General features: G+C 34.9%; 2 protein-coding genes and 1 pseudogene across 2 annotated transcripts; 1 reads left to right on the top strand and 2 right to left on the bottom strand.

The window, feature by feature from the left end:
* LOC107726728 (F-box/WD repeat-containing protein 8-like) overlaps window positions 1-3,690 on the top strand; it is a 25,950-nt pseudogene extending 22,260 nt beyond the window's left edge.
* Window positions 3,691-5,057: 1,367 nt separating this feature from the next.
* LOC107726727 (calcineurin B homologous protein 3-like) lies at window positions 5,058-11,608 on the bottom strand. Its single transcript, XM_016536418.1, has 8 exons — window positions 11,457-11,608; window positions 8,905-8,974; window positions 8,591-8,671; window positions 7,311-7,450; window positions 6,101-6,162; window positions 5,915-6,022; window positions 5,771-5,818; window positions 5,058-5,689 (listed from the first exon to the last, which is right to left on the bottom strand). The coding sequence occupies exons 1-8, from the start codon at window positions 11,515-11,517 to the stop codon at window positions 5,606-5,608; spliced, it is 654 nt and encodes a 217-aa protein (XP_016391904.1). The 5' UTR covers window positions 11,518-11,608; the 3' UTR covers window positions 5,058-5,605.
* A 2,411-nt stretch (window positions 11,609-14,019) lies between these two features.
* LOC107726726 (F-box only protein 21-like) lies at window positions 14,020-21,809 on the bottom strand. The gene is made up of 12 exons (XM_016536416.1): window positions 21,566-21,809; window positions 20,766-20,901; window positions 20,491-20,600; window positions 20,281-20,402; window positions 19,490-19,636; window positions 19,094-19,230; window positions 18,316-18,452; window positions 17,594-17,773; window positions 17,148-17,280; window positions 15,538-15,728; window positions 14,667-14,824; window positions 14,020-14,404 (listed from the first exon to the last, which is right to left on the bottom strand). Exons 1-12 carry the CDS (start codon window positions 21,787-21,789, stop codon window positions 14,166-14,168), a joined length of 1,914 nt encoding a protein of 637 aa, XP_016391902.1. The 5' UTR covers window positions 21,790-21,809; the 3' UTR covers window positions 14,020-14,165.
* Between the last annotated feature and the right edge of the window lie 462 nt (window positions 21,810-22,271).

Here is a 22,271-nt window from a genome sequence, read left to right on the forward strand (position 1 = left end):
GTCACTTCACATTAAACAGCGCCAAAACGGCATTTATTGTTTGAATACTGCAATACAATGGACAGAATTTGAAATCTGAGACTTTGTTTCATATTAAAAGTACCAAAGCACAATGCGTATTGCGATATATTGGATGGGAAGTGCCCTTCAACGTTCCGTCCATTAACTGAAAACAGGCTAGACTGATCGATTCTTGGGATTTAAGAATCAATATCGTTCCGTAAAAATGAGAATCGATTAATATCGAGATATTGATATTTTTTACCCAGCCCTACTAATTTATATAGAGTGCATTAGGGCCCCGCGATAACCTCCTCTTGCTGGGGTGCGTCGAAAGCATAGACTGTAAAAAACGGTCGAAAGACAACGATCTTGTATCAACGATAGCCAGAGATATTGTCAAAAACGTCAATTATTGGCAATATTAAGAGGATTTGGCATTTCCAATAAATGTAGGCCTGTTACATTCTTATTTTTATTAGGCCTATTATTATTATGAAGTTACTTTTATTATTAAATTAAAATTACAATTAATTTGCCTCGCAATAATTACCGCATAACTGACGCGCTGCGAGGATAACAAAAGATGTTTAGCCTATCCTCAATTAAAATGTTTTTAAAACCGTCTAAGACGAATTATATGCCTATAATTAAAATATTAACACTGCAGTCATCGATAAAAATCAATGAAATAAAAAGCTTTTATTCCAAGCACCGACTGTAAATAACAACCTGTTTAACACGAAATATGTTTCTTCTCATTTTTTTTCCCACTATGTACGGGCCACAAGAGAAATATTAAGGGAATAAATTAAAACAGTTAGCTATATACCGTTATCAGCATATGTTGAAGTAGATTCGTCTCTGAGAGAGAATGCGGCGTCAGATGCCGAAAGCTCCGTCATTACTCTGTCATTCCGTTTTTACTTTCACTTTCTGCATATAGTGAATTGACTGAGATTATAAGACGTTCACCGGCATAACTCTTGCACAAAGTTTGCATGTTGCTTGTGTGATGTCCATTGGCTCACCGTACCGAACATACCGAACCGAACCGTGAATTCTGTGAACCGTTATATATACGGTTATATATATATAGAACCGTATATATATATATATATATATATACTGTATATATATTACATAGATTTTTTTTTTCTCCTTCAATGCATACTGCTTGAATTTATTGAGGGTGTTTTTAACAATGATAATGCCTGTTATTTGAACAGGTTTTATAAATGTTTTGAAAAAAAAAAACATATAAAACAAAAGTAAATTTTAAAGTTTTTTTTTATTACCGTTAAAGCTACACTATTTTGAAAACACCAAGTTTTTAGTTTCACTGCTTGTAAATGTGGTAAAGTTAGTTATGATGAGGATGACGATGGGCCCATGTGTGCTATCTGTGTACATGTGCTTTTCATGGCCGTGTGTATCCTGTGGTGTTTTTGCTCACGGTTGGTGGCACTGGAAGTGCCTGTGAACAATTTTCTTGATTAATTGAAGGAAGCCTGTCTGCTGACAGCTCAGTGAAACTAGATCTTGTTTTAGCATTAGATTTATGACCACTGCAACCTGCCAGTAAATATATTACAGCCTCTTACAAGAATAAATGCTTCGATGAAATTAAACCAGGACAATAGATAGGCACATCCACATAATTACTCGCAACATTAAATCCTGCTTGGCTATGCATTAATGATTCATTCTGTCTAATATCTTTTGTCCTCCATGTGTTGTTTTTTTTTTTTTTTGGTCCAAGCAAAATTTAATTTTGTCGATTATCTTTTGGAAAGCACCAGCATAGAGTCATCCTTTGGCTGCCTCCGGTACCATTAAAGAGGACAGATGGAATTAAGCACCTTTGGGCCTGTAAAAGTAATTTCTTTATACCAGCTTTATACTAATGTCATCCCACAGTGGTGCTCTGTTAGAGGGGAAAGCTGTCATACTGCAGTTTCTGTAACACATTAGTCTTGTGTAGTCAGCCTTTTGACTGAAGTATGGTCCACTTTACACTTTATTCTGGCCAAGATCTGACCATGTAGAGACTGACCAACCACAGTTCGTTTTGTTTTAGCTTAGGGGCCAATATATTTGAAATTGGTTATAGTCAGTGTTCTTTTAGAATTATCGAGACACTATTACTAGTTTACTAATACTAGTTTTTATTAATATTTGGAATTAGTTTTTATTTTTTATATTTTATCATTTTCTACTTTTTGTTGTTTTGTGAATTTGTATTAATTTTTAATTAAGTTTTAGTTATTTTAGTACATCAAATTAAACAAAATGAAAATTAGAAATGTTGCCCTGGCAGCTAGCTGAAATAAAATAAGTTTAACATTTTATATTTTAATATATTTCTGCTAAAATATTTTTATTTCCACTAATGAAAATTAATTTGATGGTTTTAGTTAACTTAACTATAATAACCATAATTACAATATACTTTGTATATTAATATATTCAAAATGTGATTAAACAAAATTCCAGGTTTGCTGTGCTTTTTTGTAGCTGCACAATTTTGTGATTGTATATCAATATGGATATAAAATAATATGAGATAATAATCAGTACTAGTAGGAGTAAATAAAAATATAAAAAATACATAAAAACAGAAATATTTCTAAAAATTTACTATTTCACCAAAAATGGTAAAAAAAAACTAAATAATTACATTTTAAATTACAACTGTAAAATAACAATTCTCATATTTATGGACATCTTATTTTATTAATTTTCAAATGTTAAACCTTTTGACGGAAGTATATTTTGGTGGTGCGTATATTTATTTAATCACAGCAATTTCAATTTGATAATTGCACTAAGCCATATTGTGATTTCGGTTTTATTTAGATTAATCATGCAGCCCAATTAGACGGTCTGTGCTTGAACTACTGCCACTTTCAGTGGATCACAGGTGTAGTGATAATAACATTGAGTTGCTTCTCTATTTCAGAGTGAGTGTTTGACTTGCGTACGGACTCGTCAGTCGTCTCTTTATATGCCCTTCACATGGGCGTGACCACAGTCCAGGCAGATGATTGGAAGACCGTGAGCGGTGGCGGCGAGGGATTGGTCAGTGTGTGGGAGATGAGGATAGGAGCCAAACTCTGGGAAATGCACAACAGGTGAGAACGTTCCTTTTAGTAATGCTTTTAACAATTGAATGAGTGACAATTCTGTCATCAATAAGACAAAAAGATAAAGCATTTCAGGCTTCACAGGGTTAAGACCATCCTGGCGACGCATAATCATACTGTGATTCAACAGCCAACGTCCCTGATGAGAAGAACCCTCGCGGGGCTTGTATCACAGACGATGACCTCAAAGCTCACCGCAGGTAAAAACACATATTACATTATGTTGTGCTGTCTTTGCTACTGTGTTTCCACCTGTTTATTCTGTACTTTTATTATTTCTTTAGATTCAGAGGGCTGATCTGTCACTATGACTTCTCAATGGACTCGTCTACCCCGGATCACGTTCTGCCCTTCTGCAGGTCCAACTACACCGAGTCCTCTGGATACAACTGTAACAATTGGCTTGGCGATGCCGTATGACATACTGAATGGCCCTTAGGTTGGCATTTAATACTCTGTTCTTTTAGGACCAGTTGCACTGGAAAGATTGGCATTGAATTTGCTATTTTAAAGGGGTCATATGATGCGATTTCAATTTTTCCTTTCTCTTTGGAGTATTATAAGCTCTTGGTGCATAAAGAAGATCTGTAAAGTTGCAAAGACTAAAGTCTCAAATCCAAAGAGATATTCTTTATAAAAGTTGAGAGTCAACCACGCCTACCTAAAACGGCTCTTCTAACACGCCCCCACATGTCTACGTCACGATGTGGGAAGATTTGCATAACGCTGCCCAAATGTTCAAGCAAAAAAAGAAGGCGTAACTTTAATTCTTGCTGTTTCCGCCGCTGCCATGTTGTGGAGTCGCTGTGTGTTTCGTTGTGAAAGCGAAACTACTTTGTTTGGCCTTCCTATTTGATCTAAAGTACAATTTTTTTTATATATTGTAAAATACAGCATCATTACTCCAGTCTTCAGTGTCACATGATCCTTTAGAAATCATTCTTATATGCTAATTTGCTGCTCAAGAAACTTGATTACTTGTTACTTTCAATGATGAAAAAATTTGTGTAGTTTAATATTTTTTGGTGAAGCAGTGATTCATTTTTTTCATAATGCTTTGATGAATAGAAAGTTCAAAAGAACAGCATTTATTGGAAATAGACATTTTTAGAACATTATAAATGTTATTAGTCACTTTTTAAATCAATTTAATGCTTCCTTGCTGAATAAAAGTATTATTTTCTTCCTTTAGAAATCATTCTTATATGCTTATTTGCTGCTCAAGAAACTTGATTACTTATTTTCAGTGATGAAAAACATTTGTGTAGTTTAATATTTTTTGGTGAAGCAGTGATTCATTTTTTTCATAACGCTTTGATGAATAGAAAGTTCAAAAGAACAGCATTTATTGGAAATAGACATTTTTAGAACATTATAAATGTTATTAGTCACTTTTTAAATCAATTTAATGCTTCCTTGCTGAATAAAAGTATTATTTTCTTACAAAAAAAACTTTTGAACAGTAGTGTACATTGTAGTCGGTAATATACTGATAATAATATACAAAATTATCATACTTTCATATCCTACAGTAAATGCTGTTGCTGTAAGAACTATACACACCCCTGTAATACATATTAATATATAACTTTGGTGGAAGGAAGCCAGATATATTATTGTAATAAGAGGGCAAATGCACAACGGCAACAAAACAATCACTTCCTGCTGTTTTTGAGGTGAATGATAAGATTTGTGGATTCATTAACTTTGGGTGTGGAGTGTTTAAGCACTGGTTTGACTGTTGATTTCCAAGACTTCCTCCATTATAAAATCAGCATTAAAAAAACAACAAAAAAACAACAACTTTTGAACAGTAGTGTACACTGTAGTCGGTAATATACTGATAATAATATACAAAATTATCATACTTTAATATCCTACAGTAAATGCTGTTGCTGTAAGAACTATACACACCTCTGTAATACATATTAATATATAACTTTGGTGGAAGGAAGCCAGATATATTATTGTAATAAGAGGGCAAAAGCACACGGGCAACAAAACAATCACTTCCTGCTGTTTTTGAGGTGATTGATAAGATTTGTGGATTCATTAACTTTGGGTGTGGAGTGTTTAAGCACCGGTTTGACTGTTGATTTCCAAGACTTCCTCCATTATAAAATCAGCACTTTGCTCAGAAGGGAAATTTATGATCGCATGGCTCAATTCCACTGTTACATAGCATCTGAAAGTATGTATGAATCAAAATGCCTTGCATTGTACATATGTGAATATATGAAGTCACAAAAATAGCCGGGCTTCATGTGGTTGATAAATGTCTTCCAAATATATAGAAATACTTTGCACGTTTGGTTTGCTCCTGACTCATGTTCACTGCCTCCATATCTTAAGCATTTAAGATATTTCAGAGAAAGAACTCAATACTAAGAGTTGAATCCATGAGACAAATTTGACATGTTTAGGTCTAAAATAAAGTGCTGCTGTGAAGCAGAAGTGACTCATTTCCCACATTGCATCGTCCTGGTGTCCAAGTTCCAAAAGTGAATATTCATCTTGGTCTCGATCTCTACATTTTTCAATATCTGTGGGAGGAGACGTTCAAGGGCGAGGTATGAGCAGCGTGCATTATATTTAATTATAATTCATATTATAAAAGTGCAAACCTGCATGAACTGTTCAAAGGTGATTCCCTCATAAAATTCATCAGGACCCTAAACCAAAAAAAGGACCAGATCCAACAGGTTTCAATTAGAAAAATCACATTAGAACTTTAAAATGTCAAAGCCCATCATGGATTGCCAGCGTACCATCTGACCCACTGTGACACTCGCCACCTCCAGCATTGCAGCATCTGAAATGGCTTTGGCGGTTTCTGCTCCTATGGTTTCATAGCTAGACAGCAGCTCCTCCACCACCTACAATCAGTCACACTGCGGTCAAACAAGCCATAAATGTGTTTTGTAGTTTTATATAAAATAAGAAATGAATCTTACACGTCCGTATTCATCCAGCGTGATGACGCCATCATTGTCAGTGTCATGCATGTTGAATAGAACTATAGAGACCAAGACATTTATCAAAATAAAAATGTAAACCTCAAAACTATATTAATGCTGAAAGAAGTTGACTTTCACAAGTATAAATGAAAAAAGCGACACAGTGAGGCTTAAACTTTGTTTAGAAATAAATTAACATTAACTGGAAAAAAAAAAAAAAAAAAAAACGTATTTTTTTTCAGCTATTTTCCAAGGCAAAATTTTTCATTTCTGTTTAGTTTAAGTACTAGTGTTGTCAAATTGATTAATCGCAATTAATCGCATCCAAAATAAATGTTTGTTCACATACAATTTGTGTGTACTGTAAATATTTATATGTACATATAAATACACACACATACATGCTTGTATATAAGAAACAGACACATTATGTAAACACAAACTTTTATTTTGGATGCGATTAATTGCGATTAATCGATTTGACAACACTATTAGATACTAAAATAACTAAAAATAAACCAAAACATTTTACTAAACATGGCACATTAGCATTACGAGCGCAATTCCATAAAAGCGCCGATGGGAGGGGAAAATTCTGTGTGTGATTTACTGACAATGCGCACATTAAAGAACACATATGCAACATCTCATTTCCATAATGACCAGCGCAATCTACCAAGAGCAGCGCAAATTACCGCCTGCTTTAAGACATGCTTCTTTTTTGGCCGTTAAATAATGCCGCAAATACCAGTGAATTGACGAGCGCAAATCTTAGTAAATCACGTTGCGTGATTCATTTAAATACGCTCCTCCCATAAATTTACAGATCGAAAGGGAAACTCCTACAAATGCATATTCAATAAGGTGAGTCTCAAAAATAACTGTGCCCATGCCTTTTTTTAGCGCTAATTTCCCACTGCGTGTTTTTAGTAAATCCTGAAAATTGTTTTTTAATGCCAAATGAGGGTTTGCGCTGGCGCAAGCTGATAGTAAATCTGGCCCACAGTATCTACACATATATATTTAATAAAAACTATGTAGATATATATTTAAAAAAATAATAATAACACAAAATTACTAACATTTAAAAAATAAAATGAAGACAGGAAATTGAAAAATAAAATCAAATTATAATAATATATCAATGAATATAACACTGATATCCGTTAAAAGAAAGCTGCAATAGAAAGACCATCTGTATTCTCACAGCGTAGTTTCTCCTTCTTGATGTTTTTCATCTCTTCGTCAGCAGTGTGTGGTTTGGGTGGTCTGAAGAAGGACAGGACAGTAACGAATTCCTCAAAACCGATCTCCTGCAGACAGCCCTTCTCTTTTTCACCCAAGTTCCTGGATGAAAGCACACAGACATTATCATTAGGTATGTTTAGAAGCATGACAGAATGATTTTAAAGTTGGACACACTCTTCAAAATAAAGGTCTGAAAGGGGGGGTTACAGCAATGCCATAGAAGAAGCATTTTTGGTTCCCCAAAGAATCTTTCAGTCAACTCTTTTTTGTTTCTTAGTGTAAAGAATTTTTTTTTTCCACTATAAAGAACGTTTTGTGGAATAGAAAGGTTCCATGGACGTTAAAGGTTTTCATGGAACCATCAATGCCAATACGTCCAACTTTATCTCTATAGTATACTTGCGTAGAGCGATATATAGGCTACTATATAGTAGTGCTGGGCGGTATGACCAAAAATTTATATCACGGTATTTTTCAAAATTATACCGGTTTCACGGTAAACACTTTCTAGTATCTCAGCTTTTTACGCAGAGACTGTAAGCAATATTTCTAGTTCATGTTAATTCATGTTTGTTCAATATTAACTTTAACTTTTGGCTAAATAAATGCTATTGAAGGTTCTCCATTATTATTCATGAGGGACATTCATTAAAGTTCATTAAAGGCATACGGGGTAAATTTTGACAGCTGGAACCTACGGTTTTGAGAAGACGACATTCTTGTGAAATATAAAACACAAGATAGATACTATCTATCAAAGTAAATTCAAAATATGTATAATAATTACAATTTAAAAATAATTTAAATACACTTATTTTAAATATGTCGTCATAAATATGCCGTCTTCCTCAACACATCTGTACGGTAAAACAAACATAAAACACAAAATGTTTGAGAAGAATACCTTAATGTGAAATATAAAATCTAAATAAATTAAAAAATAATTTTAAAGGATGAAAACAATAAAAACTTGAATTACAAATAAAAAAATAAAAAAAAATGTAATAATTTAAATGCATTTAAATAATTAAAAATTTAATTAAAATATGCCATATTCCTCAACAGGTCTAGATGTAAAATTAATTATATGACACTTATTTGCTTTTCAGCAAAATGGTGAAAAAAGAACTATAAAACACAAAACTCATGAAACAAACAAACAAACAAAAAAAAACACTGGAATTTCCTCTCAAAACTGAAATATGGACCCATATGAGTTTTTTTCTTTTCTGGACGCACCTTTTATCAAAGAAAGCCTCAATGATCTGTCTTCGGATTGGGTTGAGGGCCAAATTGCTAATATTCTCAAGGTGTTCACGTCTGAAATGAGAAGAAATGTTTATGCTGTGCATTACACTACATTTCATTATTACGGAAAATGAATCTGACACCCTTTTCAAAACACACACAATCCAATAATACACCATGTGTCCTATTCTGTAACGCAGAACCTGATTTAAAATCAGAAGTTAAAATACAGATAGAAAATGAGTGTGGTAGATGACTGGTTATGACAGTATTTTAGAATCGTCATTAAGTCATTTGTACAGTACCTTAAAGTGTCTTCATCTTGAGTCAGGTACATAAATCTGTTATGGAGGTTATTTATCTGCTCTATGGAAACTAAAGTGAGAAAAAGACAGCAAATTCAGGAACATTTCAAAGAACTTCACAGTCACAGCTGTTCTGAAGGAGTGATGGAGACAGAATATGTGAGTGTGGGTGAAGCGCAAGACGAGCTGATAATGAATAAAATCAAACCGCAACCTTTGGGCCACGACACCCATGTGCTGATAATGAAGAAACTCGTGCAAGGAATGCATGTTTCATTAGGGTAACCACCAGAAACTCGAATGCCTCAGATTACACAACACGAGGAGAGGAGGTGCACAGATACACTCACAACATGCAACAATACAAACTGTATTTATAGAGATTTAGTCGACCAAAATAGATGTAATCAATCCCTGATCTTATGACAGCTGTCACCAAACCAGAACACTCTGCTATCTGTCACTAGAATCGCTCATACAATGTGCATTTGACATGTTCAGTATGCGCAATCGGTATACTTTAAAAGTAAATACATGTTTTAGAAGAAAATACTGTGCCAGACTTTCTACTTCAAAATTTCACATTTATGTGCAGTTTCCATTTCTTTGTAAATATTTGTGAAATTTACTAGCAGTGTCGGAATGAAAACTTTTCAAGTTTTTAGTAGTTTTATTTTTAAATTAATTATTTATTTAACATTTTTATCATTTCATTTATTACCCTGCCATACTTATAGACCAGTGTTTTCTTCTGGTAACTGAGAGACAGAAAAAAGGTACAAAGCCATCACTGGGCCATTATCCTAAGGTACAAAAGCTTACCTTATTTATCCCTAAATGATACATATTAGCTATGTTAAAGGTACATATTAGTGCTTTAAAGGCAGAGTAAGTGATTTCTGGTAGCCAATGTTGATATTTGAAATCACCAAATCTTACCTTATTTATCCCTAAATGATACATATTAGCTATGTTAAAGGTACATATTAGTGCTTTAACCCTCTATGGTATGCATTATGTTCTAACCATGAAGTACATATTAGTACCTAAAGTGTACATATTAGTCCATTTTGAAAGGATGCCGGCCCAGTGACAGATTTGTACCTTTTTTCTGAGAATGTGGAAAGGACTTGAAGTAAATTGTAGGTTACTACACACACACACACAGGTTTGTTTTTGTGAAAAGTGGGGACATCCCATAGGCGTAATGGTTTTTATACTGTACAAACTGTATGTGCTATTGCCCTACACCAACCCTACCCCTAAACCTACCCCTCACAGGAAACTTTGTGCTATTTCAGATTTTCAATACACTCCATTCTGTGTGATTTATAAGCGTTTTGACACACACACACACACACACACACAAAAGAAATGAAAAAGACAGAAAAACAAGTAAAACCAGAAAAACTCATGTTTTACATAGCAGTGAAAGCTACATGTCTGTCTATATTGTACTTTTATACTATCCTACGGCCGTTTGAACACAATAGAGTTATATGGTAACACTTCACAATAAGGTTTCATTTGTTAACATTAGTTAGTGAACATCAACTAACAATTAACAATACTTTTACATCATTTTTTTTTTGTGTATGTTCATTTCAACATTTAACTATTGGTCAATGTATTGTGAACTAACATGAACAAACAATGAAGACTTGTCTTTTTAAATGAACAAAAATGCATTCATGTTAATGAATGGGACCTTATTGTAAAATGTTACAGTTCTATTCTATTCTGTGAGGTAGTACAGTTAGTTTTGAGAAGATTTGCTCTGTGTAATATGTGCTTGGTATTCACACATTCACAGCTGTACAGTAAATAACTCTTGTGAAAATGCTTCTCCCCAATGATAGATATGAATGGGATTATTTGTGCTTCTCCAAAAGTCCTCCTACTTCTACATTCCAACTGAGTGACACTTTGGGTTCATTAGATTTAGGCTGTTGTGAGTGTTAACGACGGTTAATCACTTTAGAGCCTATGTACAGCACGCTGTATATAAGAACTGTAAAATTTAGACACATTATGCATTTTAATATATATATTTGTTCATTACAGTTGGCACTTAATAATAGCTTTTATGTCATAAACATATAATGCTTAACAGGTCACAAGAGTAGTTAATGGACATTTAGTTATGTATTAAATCAATGTATATACAAATTTACGTTTTACTTGAATCACAATTAATGATCTAGTTCAAACAACTGTTGTGTAATGAATCATGTTTTATGAGTTTTTAAAACAGTCTTTACCACATAAATTCACACAAAACACATTAATTTCTGTAAACTGTATGCTAGCCTATATATTAGAGCAACATTTGGACAACTTGAAATTGTCCAAAAACGCACCTTATGGCCCATGTTTTTTGGTACTATGGCATTCTTTGAAGTACTACCATGGTACCACACCGTACCATGATACAACCTTCTGATATCATCACAGTACCATGCTACTTTGTCTGTAAAGTCACTTACAAACATATTCTAAGCACCTGAAAAAATGTCGCTGTCTACACATTGAAAAGTTTTATGGATACTCACAGCCAGTTTTATCAGCCAGATCATGGAACATATGCACTCGTCCAGAATGAGAAGCTCCCATGCTAAACTCCGGAAGAGATCAGAAAGAAAGTCGTGTGAAGAATGGTCAGAACTTTCACAACGTGTCCCTCAGACTTTGATAGCAAAGCTCCGCCCGCTTATGAAATATGCAAATTCGCGTCAGTGACACACCTGAGTCTCGTCCGGTTTTTTTTTTTTTCTCTGAGTGCGGGATCTGAAAATTCTTTTGAGACCCAGAAATGGACATTTGGGTTAGGTATAAAAGAAGAAATCTTCGCTTTCTTGTCATAGCAGATATTTGGGGTCGTTGTCAAAAAGATAAATGTCGTAAATAAATGGAATAATACTTATTTTCATATAAATGTATAAAATGTATATTAATGAATTAAAATCATATTTTAAATAAAATAAATAAATATATTTAAAAAAAATAATTATTTTATTTTATATGATTATTAAAATAATTTGTATGATTAAAATATCTTAAAGATATTATTTTCTTCTTAGTATTCCTGAAAACATCACAGGTCAAATAATGATTTCGTGATATTCACCCAGTCTTCTGCAGGCAGAGAAAGGATTAAGGTATAGTGTGGTAGATGCTTATATTTGCATTATAAATATTTAAGGTTGTTTGACTTTGGATGAGTATTAAAGTTAATGCAAACACACTCTGCTTTGGATACAAGAGGGACACCACCCTGACTTGTTTGCCATTCATTCTCAAACTTTCACTTTAAGGTGTTCAGTGCATGTTAAAACAGAACAGGGAAACATTAATCAGAGGCGACTAGTGACTAGCCTTCTTTTCTAATCATCATAATATGCAGCAAAATTAAATCTGCATAGCAATTAAAGTAAAATGTTTCATTGACAAATGAAATTCCAGCACGTTTTAATATTTGATTTGTATCTCGAGCTGACATGAGCAAAACATGACAATCATGTTCTACAGAATGACTGAAGAATATTGCAAAGAGCAACTTGTGCTTCAGTGGAAGCAAGGAAACCTGACCATTTGTATAAAAGGATTTCACATGGTCAATGTCACAAATTTACCTATAGTTGTATTTTGACCTCGAAATATTCAGTTTGCTTAAGAGTAATGCGTCATAAAGTTTGGGGCAGACGTGCTCAAATGTTTGCTGATATACGAAAATTAATATTTTATTTACTGTCCATATTCCTGGGCAATCTGGAAGGGAATCATGGTTAGATGAACACATTTAAATATTTAGCTATATAAAATCTCTACACTTACAAAACAAGTAGATAAGTTATGAAAAGAACATTATAAAGAAATAACCAGACCAGCAAAGTAGAGCGTATTCTTTTATTGTGATGCATTCTCTTATATTCTCAATACTTTTGTATTTACAACCACTATGAGCCAAGAATTCCTTGAGCCCCTGTTCTCTAGGTTTTTTCTTTTTTTTTATAACTTTGAAATAAACATTACAAAATATTTTAAGGTGACAGCTTTAGACATTTTACTTCATGTCAAGTGCATGTTAGTTAACATATTAACATAAGTGACATTAGTGCATTAGTTCAGTGAGATGTGTTATGACTGATGGCGTAAGGAACGGGCCTGATCATCAACACATATACAGATATTCAGACCCTGTGTAGTGTAAGTTCACATAGTCTATACATACTATCTAAAGTATATTTTGTATCTGCACAAATACTGTAACTCAGCCACATCATTTATACTCAACCACTCAAATACAACACGTGTAGTTTCTTTCAGCTTAGACTACATTTGCAGCTCTGGCTCAAAGTTGCGCTTAAAACTAATCTAGGACCAGGATGTTGTCTTAAAGGAATTGTTCACGCAAATATGAAACTGTACTCATCATCAGGCCATCCGAGATGTAGATGAGTTTGTTTCTTCATCAGAACAGATTTGGAGAAATTTAGCATTACATCACTTGGATCCTCTGCAGTGAATGGGTGCCGTCAGAATGAGAGTCCAAACAGCTGATTAAAAACATTACAATAATCCACACATCTCCAGTCTATCAATTAATGCCATGTGAAGTGAAAATCTGCATGTTTGTAAGAAACAAATGCATCATTAAGATGTTTTTTTTATCTATGAAATTGCCGTCTCCAATGAAATCTGGAAAGAAATATGCACAGATCAAGCTCCGTTTCCAGGGAGAACTGTTTAAAACAGTTCGGTCAGTGGATTTTGATTTTTAGAGACAATAGGGAATGAACTTTTTCACTGGACAATGCATTATTTTGGATTATGGACTCGTAATTTGCCTAGAAGTGATGGTTTAAAGTTAAAACGCCTTGATGCATTTGTTTCTTACAAATATGCAGCTTTTCATTTCACAAGACATTAATTGATGGACTGGAGATGTGCGGATTACTTGTGGGTAATTGTGATGTTTTTATCAGCTGTTTGGACTCTCATTCTGACGGCACCCATTCACTGCAGAGGATCCATTGGTGAGCAAGTGATGTAATGCGACATTCCTCCAAATCTGTTCTGATGAAGAAACAAACTCATCTACATCTTGGAAGTAAATGTTCAGCAAATTTTCATTTTTGGGTGAACTATTCCTTTAACTTGTCCCTTAACTCCAGTCCCTTAACAGTTGTAACAGTTCAGGAGAAAGTGAATGACATTACGCATCTATAGTGGGGAGGGAGGCAAGGAGGTGGCATTCTTCTCTACGGATCTAACAAATCGTGGTCCTGGAAGTTGGCGGTGGGCTCCGGTGACTGCCCTGAGTTGTGGTTGAGACCATGGTAGAGCTCCTCTACAGTCCTGTGGGTCTTGCACATGTCCTCTGGGTAACGTGACTGGAGCTCTTCATTAGCGATGTAGTGTGTGTCAGAGAACTCGGTGAAGTAGCGGCCGACCTCAGGGTGAGCGATCTCCAGCGGGGCGGAGTGAGGCTCCAGATTCTCTGCAAACGAAAAGAGAAAGTGAGAGTTTCTTTTTTATTTTAAGACCGCAATTGTCTCGAATCAATTACGACCTCACCCATTTGCCCCAAAAGAAATGATTCACTGATGCTGATGAAATTGAGAGCAATTAGGACAAAGACCTAGTTTTCAGATACCAGAAAGTGATAATAAACCAGTCTGCAAAAGTATATGCACAACCTAAAACTATGTTAGATAGAGTCATTTCCATTGCTTAAATCTTGGATCAATGGAAAAACTCACCTTGCGCAGCATATCTACATGTCCCATCCTGCACTAAGACGTTGTAGAATGGCTGATCAGCCCCCTTAGACAGCTGATGGACCCTCATAGTGTTAATCCACTCCTGACTCATGGTGCATTTAGGGTCCCACCCGTAGATAACGCAGTTGTAGCCTGACCTATGAGAGACATCAGTTTGTGAATATTAAATGTGACCCTAGACCACAAAACCAGTCATAAGTAGCACAGGTATATTTGTAGCAATAGCCAACAATACATATTTTTTTTGTGCCAAAAATCATTAGGATATTAAGTAAAGATCATGTTCCATAAAGATATTTTGTACATTTCCTTCAAAAATAGTGGAGTGTTCCTTTAAAGGCGATTTTCTCAATATTGTGATTTTTTTGCACCCTCAGATTCCAGATTTTCAAATAGTTGCATCTCGGCCAAATATTGTCCTATCCTAACAAACCGTACATCAATGGAAAGCTTATTTATCCATACGATGTATAAATCTCAATTTCATACAATTGACCCTTATGACTGGTTTGGTGGTCCAGGGTCACAAATATTAAATATAAACGCATGGTTCATCTACAGTCTACCTAAAGTTAAGCAAAGCATTAAACCTTTTTGATTTGAAATCAAGATTGCATTGCCATCCTGTGCCAATAAAAGTCTGATTTAACTTTGTATTATTTGGCCCAGAACTGTAGTATGTTTGCATCATCAATATGAGGTCCACCTGGAGAAATGTAGTAACGACAGGTGTTTATTATTATTAGTTACAGATTAGCATCACTTCTTTTTATAGATGTTTCCCTGGCTGCTCTCAGTTTCATATTCCATGTAGTTCATTAGTTTACCGCTCACACAAACAGGAACCCACCTCTTATGTTTCATGATGAGGCCTACAGAGTACTGTACATCCCTGTGCTCAGGCGCGCTGTGTCTCTTCACCTCCGGCTCTACCGGGTGCCTCTTATGCTGGATGTGCTCGAGCGTATGCTGCACCAGATACCCGACCGCTCCGTGCTGAGTCGGGTCTAGAGCCTGGATATGCTGTAGAATATCCAACACCTGAGATAGAGAGAGAGAGAGAGAAATCAAACAAACACAGTGGTTATACTTTTGTCCCATGAGAATATTTACATAGACATGATGATGAAATTCACTTATTAGCCTTGATTATACAGTTCGTATTTTGTGGTTTAACTGCAATATTCACCAGATTTTCAATGCAAATGCAACATATACACTCCCTTATGAGTCCGTTGCTGTTAGGTGTCAAAGTGTTCTATGTGACAAAAAGTTTAAAACCCATCGAGAGACCCCATGTTTTTATTTTGTTTACATAGTCAATGCATAGTCAGTTTGTGAAAAAGTGAGACATGCTAGAGCTAAACAGGCACTATTTTTGGAATCAGCACCCCAAAGTTAGTACAAAACAAGTATCGGATGTCATTCAGCAAATATGATGCAGGGCGGTGTAATATAGTAAAAATAGCATATTACTTTTGTTTGCACTCTTTGTGAATAGTACCTATTACTATTTGCAGTGTAACCAGGGTGCTATTTAGTACCAGTTGTACATGGAGCAAACAGTATCTACCTTCAAAATAGCAATTATCTTCTTTTATACTTGTGTTACTAGTGTAAGAAGTCACCACCTTTATATTTAAATATGGAATAGCAGAATGGAGAGTGATAGGAAAGTATTGGAACAGAAAGCAGGAATGGGTTTGGAAAAGATGAAATATGAATTCAGGGTTATTAGAGTTAACTAAAACTAAAATTGAATTATAACCACTCAATACTTACTTAAAGAGGTCATATGATGCTACTAAAAAGAACATTATTTTGTGTATTTGGTGTAATGAAATGTGTTTATGCGGTTTAAGGTTCAAAAAACACATTATTTTCCACATACTGTACATTATTGTTTCTCCTCTATGCCCCGCCTTTCTGAAACGCGTCGATTTTTACAAAGCTCATCGGTCTGAAAAAGCGAGGTGTGCTCTGATTGGCCAGCAATCCAGTGCGTTGTGATTGGCCGAACACCTCAAGCTAGTCTTTGCAACTTTACAGATCTTCTTTATGCACCAAGAGCTTGTAACACTTCAAAGAGAAAGGAAAAATTGAAATCGCATCATATGACCCCTTTAAATTATTCATTAACTGAAATAAAAGAATTGATTGCAGCTAGTTTAACTTGATTATAATTACTATATATATATATTTTAAATTATAAAAACTATATATATACAGTGGGTACGGAAAGTATTCAGACCCCCTTAAATTTTTCACTCTTTTTTATATTGCAGCCATTTGCTAAAATCATTTAAGTTAATTTTTTTTCCTCATTAATGTACACACAGCACCCCATATTGACAGAAATTTAGCAAATGGCTGCAATATAACAAAGTGTGAAAAATTTAAGGGGGTCTGAATACTTTCCGTACCCACTGTATATATATATATACAGTATATATAACTCACTTTCTCAGGCCAGATGCCCAGGTGGAAGTAGAGACGGGCCTGCAGCAGAAGATACTGCACATTATCAGGGTTGATAGTGAGGTAGAGATCCAGCGAGTCCCGCAGGAGCTGATATGATTTCTCATTCCCTTCCCTAGACAAAACACAAATGCAAGCACATTTCGTAACAAACGTGGGTCTGACAACTTCAGCTGACAGCCAGGAAAATGGATTTTATTTACATAAAACACTGTCTACAACTGCAGAATTCCCTGACTGGCTTACTGATGAGCATACAAGCAGCATGAAACAAGTCTTTTAAACACCTCCTTCATTATCAGTAAAACTTTAAGTGCAGAGCTTTAAGGAAACGATCATAAGACAACAGTACAACAATATGAATATAAACAACATTTCACAACACACTGACTCATCTAAAGTAATCAAAATGCTTGTGTGATTCTCACCCTCTTTTGCCGATGTTAAGTAGGTTTCCCACCATCCGCAGCAGCAGCTCGCCGGTGCTTATAGCGCTGTAGTAATCTGCTCCCACCTGGTGTCGGATCAGATTCTCACACTCTTTAGCAGCCAGCTGCTTTCCTTTCCCAAACGTGTCAATGTATACATAGTCGTAGATGTCCTCACTCCTGCAAAACAACTCATTAGTCAACTTACATTGTTGTTTTATTTTTAATGCAAGCACAGCACTATTGTTTGAGAGTACAGCTATATTGTTATATTGTCAGAAAACGTCAACTATATTATTGCTCGGCGATAAGTTGGATATATAGTACATCCTAATTAAGAGTATGTTCACATATACTATGTAGCAAATCTTGGATGCAAAATAAAAATGATATTGTCGTCCAGCACTTTATATAAAGTTGGAAATATATGTTCATATTTATCCGCATGTACACAGTATACTCACACAGGGCAATATATAGGCTACTATAAAGCAAATCTCAACTGCTTGATTGCTTGTATCACTGCAAAATATAAACTACATTATTTCACAGCTCTAAATGTGGCAATGAGATATGAAGATATCATACACATTAACATCATTATTTTTGTAACAATGTGTATTGTAAACAGAGCTATAACAATAAATTTGACTCGAAACTGACTGGGGTTTGCTATGTAATTTCATTCTGACAGACTACAATAGAATGTGTTAAACGCCCACCTCCTTTGATATTGACACCAGCGGAGCAGGAAATGGTTGGGGAAGTTGACAGGCTCCAGAGGAACTCCTAACTTCCTGGCCAGAGTCATGTAAAGCACAGAGAGGCTGATGGGAATGCCTGTCCGACGGAGCAGCACCTGACCACAAGGGGGCACATTGTGAGAAATAAAGTACATTTCTGTCTAAATTTTAAAACTTGTACACATTCAGTACAATGTTTTTTTAGTTTTTTTTTTACTTTTAGCACAATTATATGGACACAATTAAATAGTAACATGTTAAATTACTTTAGTGTTTTGTGGATTTTTTTTTGTATCAAAAGTGTTTTTTCTTATACATAAAATATTTTTGATTTTGCTTTAAATAAGTGCTTATCACCCCAAAATGCACTAACATTCAAAGTAGAATTTTTTAAAGGAATTAATACTTTTATTCAGCAGGGACACATTAAATTGGTCAAAAGTGACAGTAAAGACTTACATTGTTACAAAAAAACTTTTATTTCAAATAAACACTGTTTTACCATTAACTTGCCATTCATCAAATAATAAAAAAATAAACTATATGAAAAGTTTAAATTAAATGACATTTAAAATTAAATTACTCATCCTATAACAAATCATAAAATGCTTACAGCTGTATTCTTTGAATAAATTGTATATATATATATATAATTTGTTTATGTAATGCATGTTACATAATTATATAATGCATTGCCCCTGACAAGCTGGTTATCCAGACCTGCCTAACTTATGATATCTATGATATGATATGATACCTGATGTATGTATGAGTTGAGTGGATTGTAGTAGTCACGCTCATTGCCCTTGTACTGCAGCTGGTCATACAGCACAGCATTCAGAGCACATATGACTTGCCTTTGAAACTCCAGGTTTTCCAGAACAAAGCAGTCACCTGGAAAAACACTCCAGTGAAGACACATGTTGGATGCTACAGCTTTAAGAACAACAATGCTATTGTGGTTGCCCAATGCAGTCCAAAGCAGATGTTGAAAATTAAACTAAGAGACCTTCAAGACATTTCTTTTATCGACATCAAGCTGAAAGCTTTTATCGGACACCAGGGAGAACATAAGCCTGGCTACACGGGTCTGACTAATAGACCTCATGAGAATAGTAAATTGAATTTTCCGGATCTCTTCTTGCGCACTGACCTTGACTGACTCGTAGACTTGGGTGTGTGGCATTTTTTACTCGTAGATACTTCTTCACCTTGTCAGTGATTTCTTCTATCTGCGCAGATATGCTCTCAAGAGTGGTATCAGCCAGAGGGTTGCAATACTGATCGATCAAAACAGCACCTGGAATTGGAGATCAAACAAACGGACGTGTGTTATTTGATGTAAATCACTGATCTAAACATTGTTGAACCTCAATCATCCATAATAATATAGTGAGGAGTCGACCTTTCCTGTGCACACTGCCAAATTTCATTGCGAATATTGTGATGTGTATGTCTTTGCTAGAACATTTTTGATAATATTACAAAGCTCAGTATGCAGCATACATGTTTCAAATTCATCATACGTGTATTTGAGCTATGATTATTATATATGATAACAGTTACAGCACAACAGATATTATCATTTGGCCTTGTCGCTGGTAAGGTAAAGCATTATGAAGTAATTATTTTACATTTTTCCATTAAAGGAATAGTTCACCCAAAAGTAGTTTCTTACAAACATGCAGCTTTTCACTTCACAAGATGTTTAATTGATGGACTGGAGTCGTGTGGATCGCTTGTGGATTATTCTGATGTTTTTATCAGCTGTTTGGACACTCATTCTGACGGCACCCATTCACTGCATAGAATCCACTGGTGAACAAGTGATGCAATGCTAAATTTCTCCAAATCTCCTCAATTTTCATCAAATTTTAATTTTTGGGTGAATTATTCTTTTAATAAGAAATGAAACATTTCTTCTTTTGTGAGACATCAGCTTACCTTCAAGGGCTGATTGTTGTTCTGGTGGTCTCTCAAGGAAAACCTTCAAATTCCTCAGAATGTTCTGCTGCCGGAGGAAGTACAGGATTTTCTTCGCATAGTACTTAAGTGTCAAACATTTCCTGGGAAAGAAGGAAATGCATTAATTCAGTTAAACCATTAAGTGTTAAGAGGAAAATAAAATAACATAATTGTGAGCTCCTTTCTAACCTTTTGTCTGAGTTCAAAATGCCAAGCAGCTCATCCTCACAGAAGTGTTCTGGAGCACCAAGAGAATCGATTTCCGCAAAGCTGTCTCCAAGAACCTGACCAACGCAAGGCTGCGTTACAGGTCTCTGGGTTAGTGACTAAAGCAAATTATTCAATCCAACTTACCGTACAAATATACCCATCCAACCGTAGCATAATGACCATACCAAAAAGATTACAATTTTTGAGAAAATGATCAACTGCTTTGTAATTGAGTCTCTTTTAAAGCCACTCACAACTTCTGTGAAGAACCTCTTGGAAATAGACTCTACTGTTCTTCTTATCTGTTGACCAACCACGTGCCGGGTTTTGAATTCTTTCAGCCAATCGTATGACTCATTTTGCTGATAAAATCTCTGCAGCCTGGGCCACCTAAAATATTAATAACACAACAACAATGTTTGACCTTGCAAAAGGGGGATGGCAAATATGTTAAACATACTCCTTAAATGGGGCTAGTGTAATGTTGTGTGTCTTATAAAAAAAAAATACATAAATAAATAAATACTTTAGTAGAGGGTACATTTTGTCAATTCAGTTTTATGCAAAATCTACCTAAAGGCTGTAATTTACAAGTATCTGCTAAAAAACACAAGAGTACCGGTAAGTAGTTGTTGTTACTATAATAACTCTAAATGTAATAATCTTACAACCATACTTCTATTTAAAGAAGCTCATGTTAACTCATTATGTTTTTAATTTATATGATTTATTATGAGCACATCAGAATATCATGCATTTCTGTGTTCAGTGTCATTTAACATTATCAACAATTATAAGTGCATTTAGTTTCCCCCCCAACATATAGGAGGTGAGCCTATAAAAATGAAGTATCACATATTATGCATCTCTGCATGTGCACACAGGACAGATTTGGTGCATCAGCAGAATGAGAACACGACCTGACAGCTCTCAATTCACACACTGAATGCACGTCTTAAACCGCCTATCGGGGATCAAACACATTTCTTATGGTTTGATAAACTGGAGGTCGATGGAGGTATCAAGCTTTAGAAATGTTTTTAATTTATGCCACCTGAGTTTGTACTGATGCGCCCAGACCTTTCCCCTGCCATGGCACCCGTCATGCAGCCTCTTGCACGTGCAGGAAACGTTGCAAATGTCGATATGGTTTAGAACGCGGAAGCACAATATATGCTCTAATAATTCCGCTGGTAAATCGGTTAACCGTTTGGCGAAACTCTCTGAAATAACAGCGTTTGTCCCTAAAACCCGATCTCCCGTGTATGGCGTCGCCATCTTTTCTGTTTACTCCGATGACATCATCTAAGCCCCGCCCAGTTGTCAGCGAAAACACGCCCCTTTCTGGTGCAAAGGGCTGAACTTTGAGCTTGAAATGATCCGAATATACACATTTAAATGTATTTAAATATATTGAACATTTACTCTAACGAATATATATTCAATATAGATTATAAAATAAAATTTAAATACAATTTCCAATTTTATTTAAATTTTAGTACAATTTAGTAGCCCTAGTGTGATGCCCTAGCCCTAGCCCTACTGTGTTTGTGTGTCAGGTGTTTAATTTTGAAAATTTCAAATTTTCCCATTTATTTAAAAATAAAATAAATTATATATATATATATATATATATTCAGTCTAAATAAATTACATTTAACCTAATAAATCATAATTAATAACAATTATTTAAACAACAATTAAAAGTAATAAATGCATAATCTGCAAACTTTTTAAAAAGTAATAATCGTTTTATGTTA

The sequence above is a fragment of the Sinocyclocheilus rhinocerous genome, unplaced genomic scaffold, assembly GCF_001515625.1.
Source record: "Sinocyclocheilus rhinocerous isolate Xijiao unplaced genomic scaffold, SAMN03320098_v1.1 scaffold1658, whole genome shotgun sequence".
Classification (NCBI taxonomy): Eukaryota; Metazoa; Chordata; class Actinopteri; order Cypriniformes; family Cyprinidae; genus Sinocyclocheilus; species Sinocyclocheilus rhinocerous.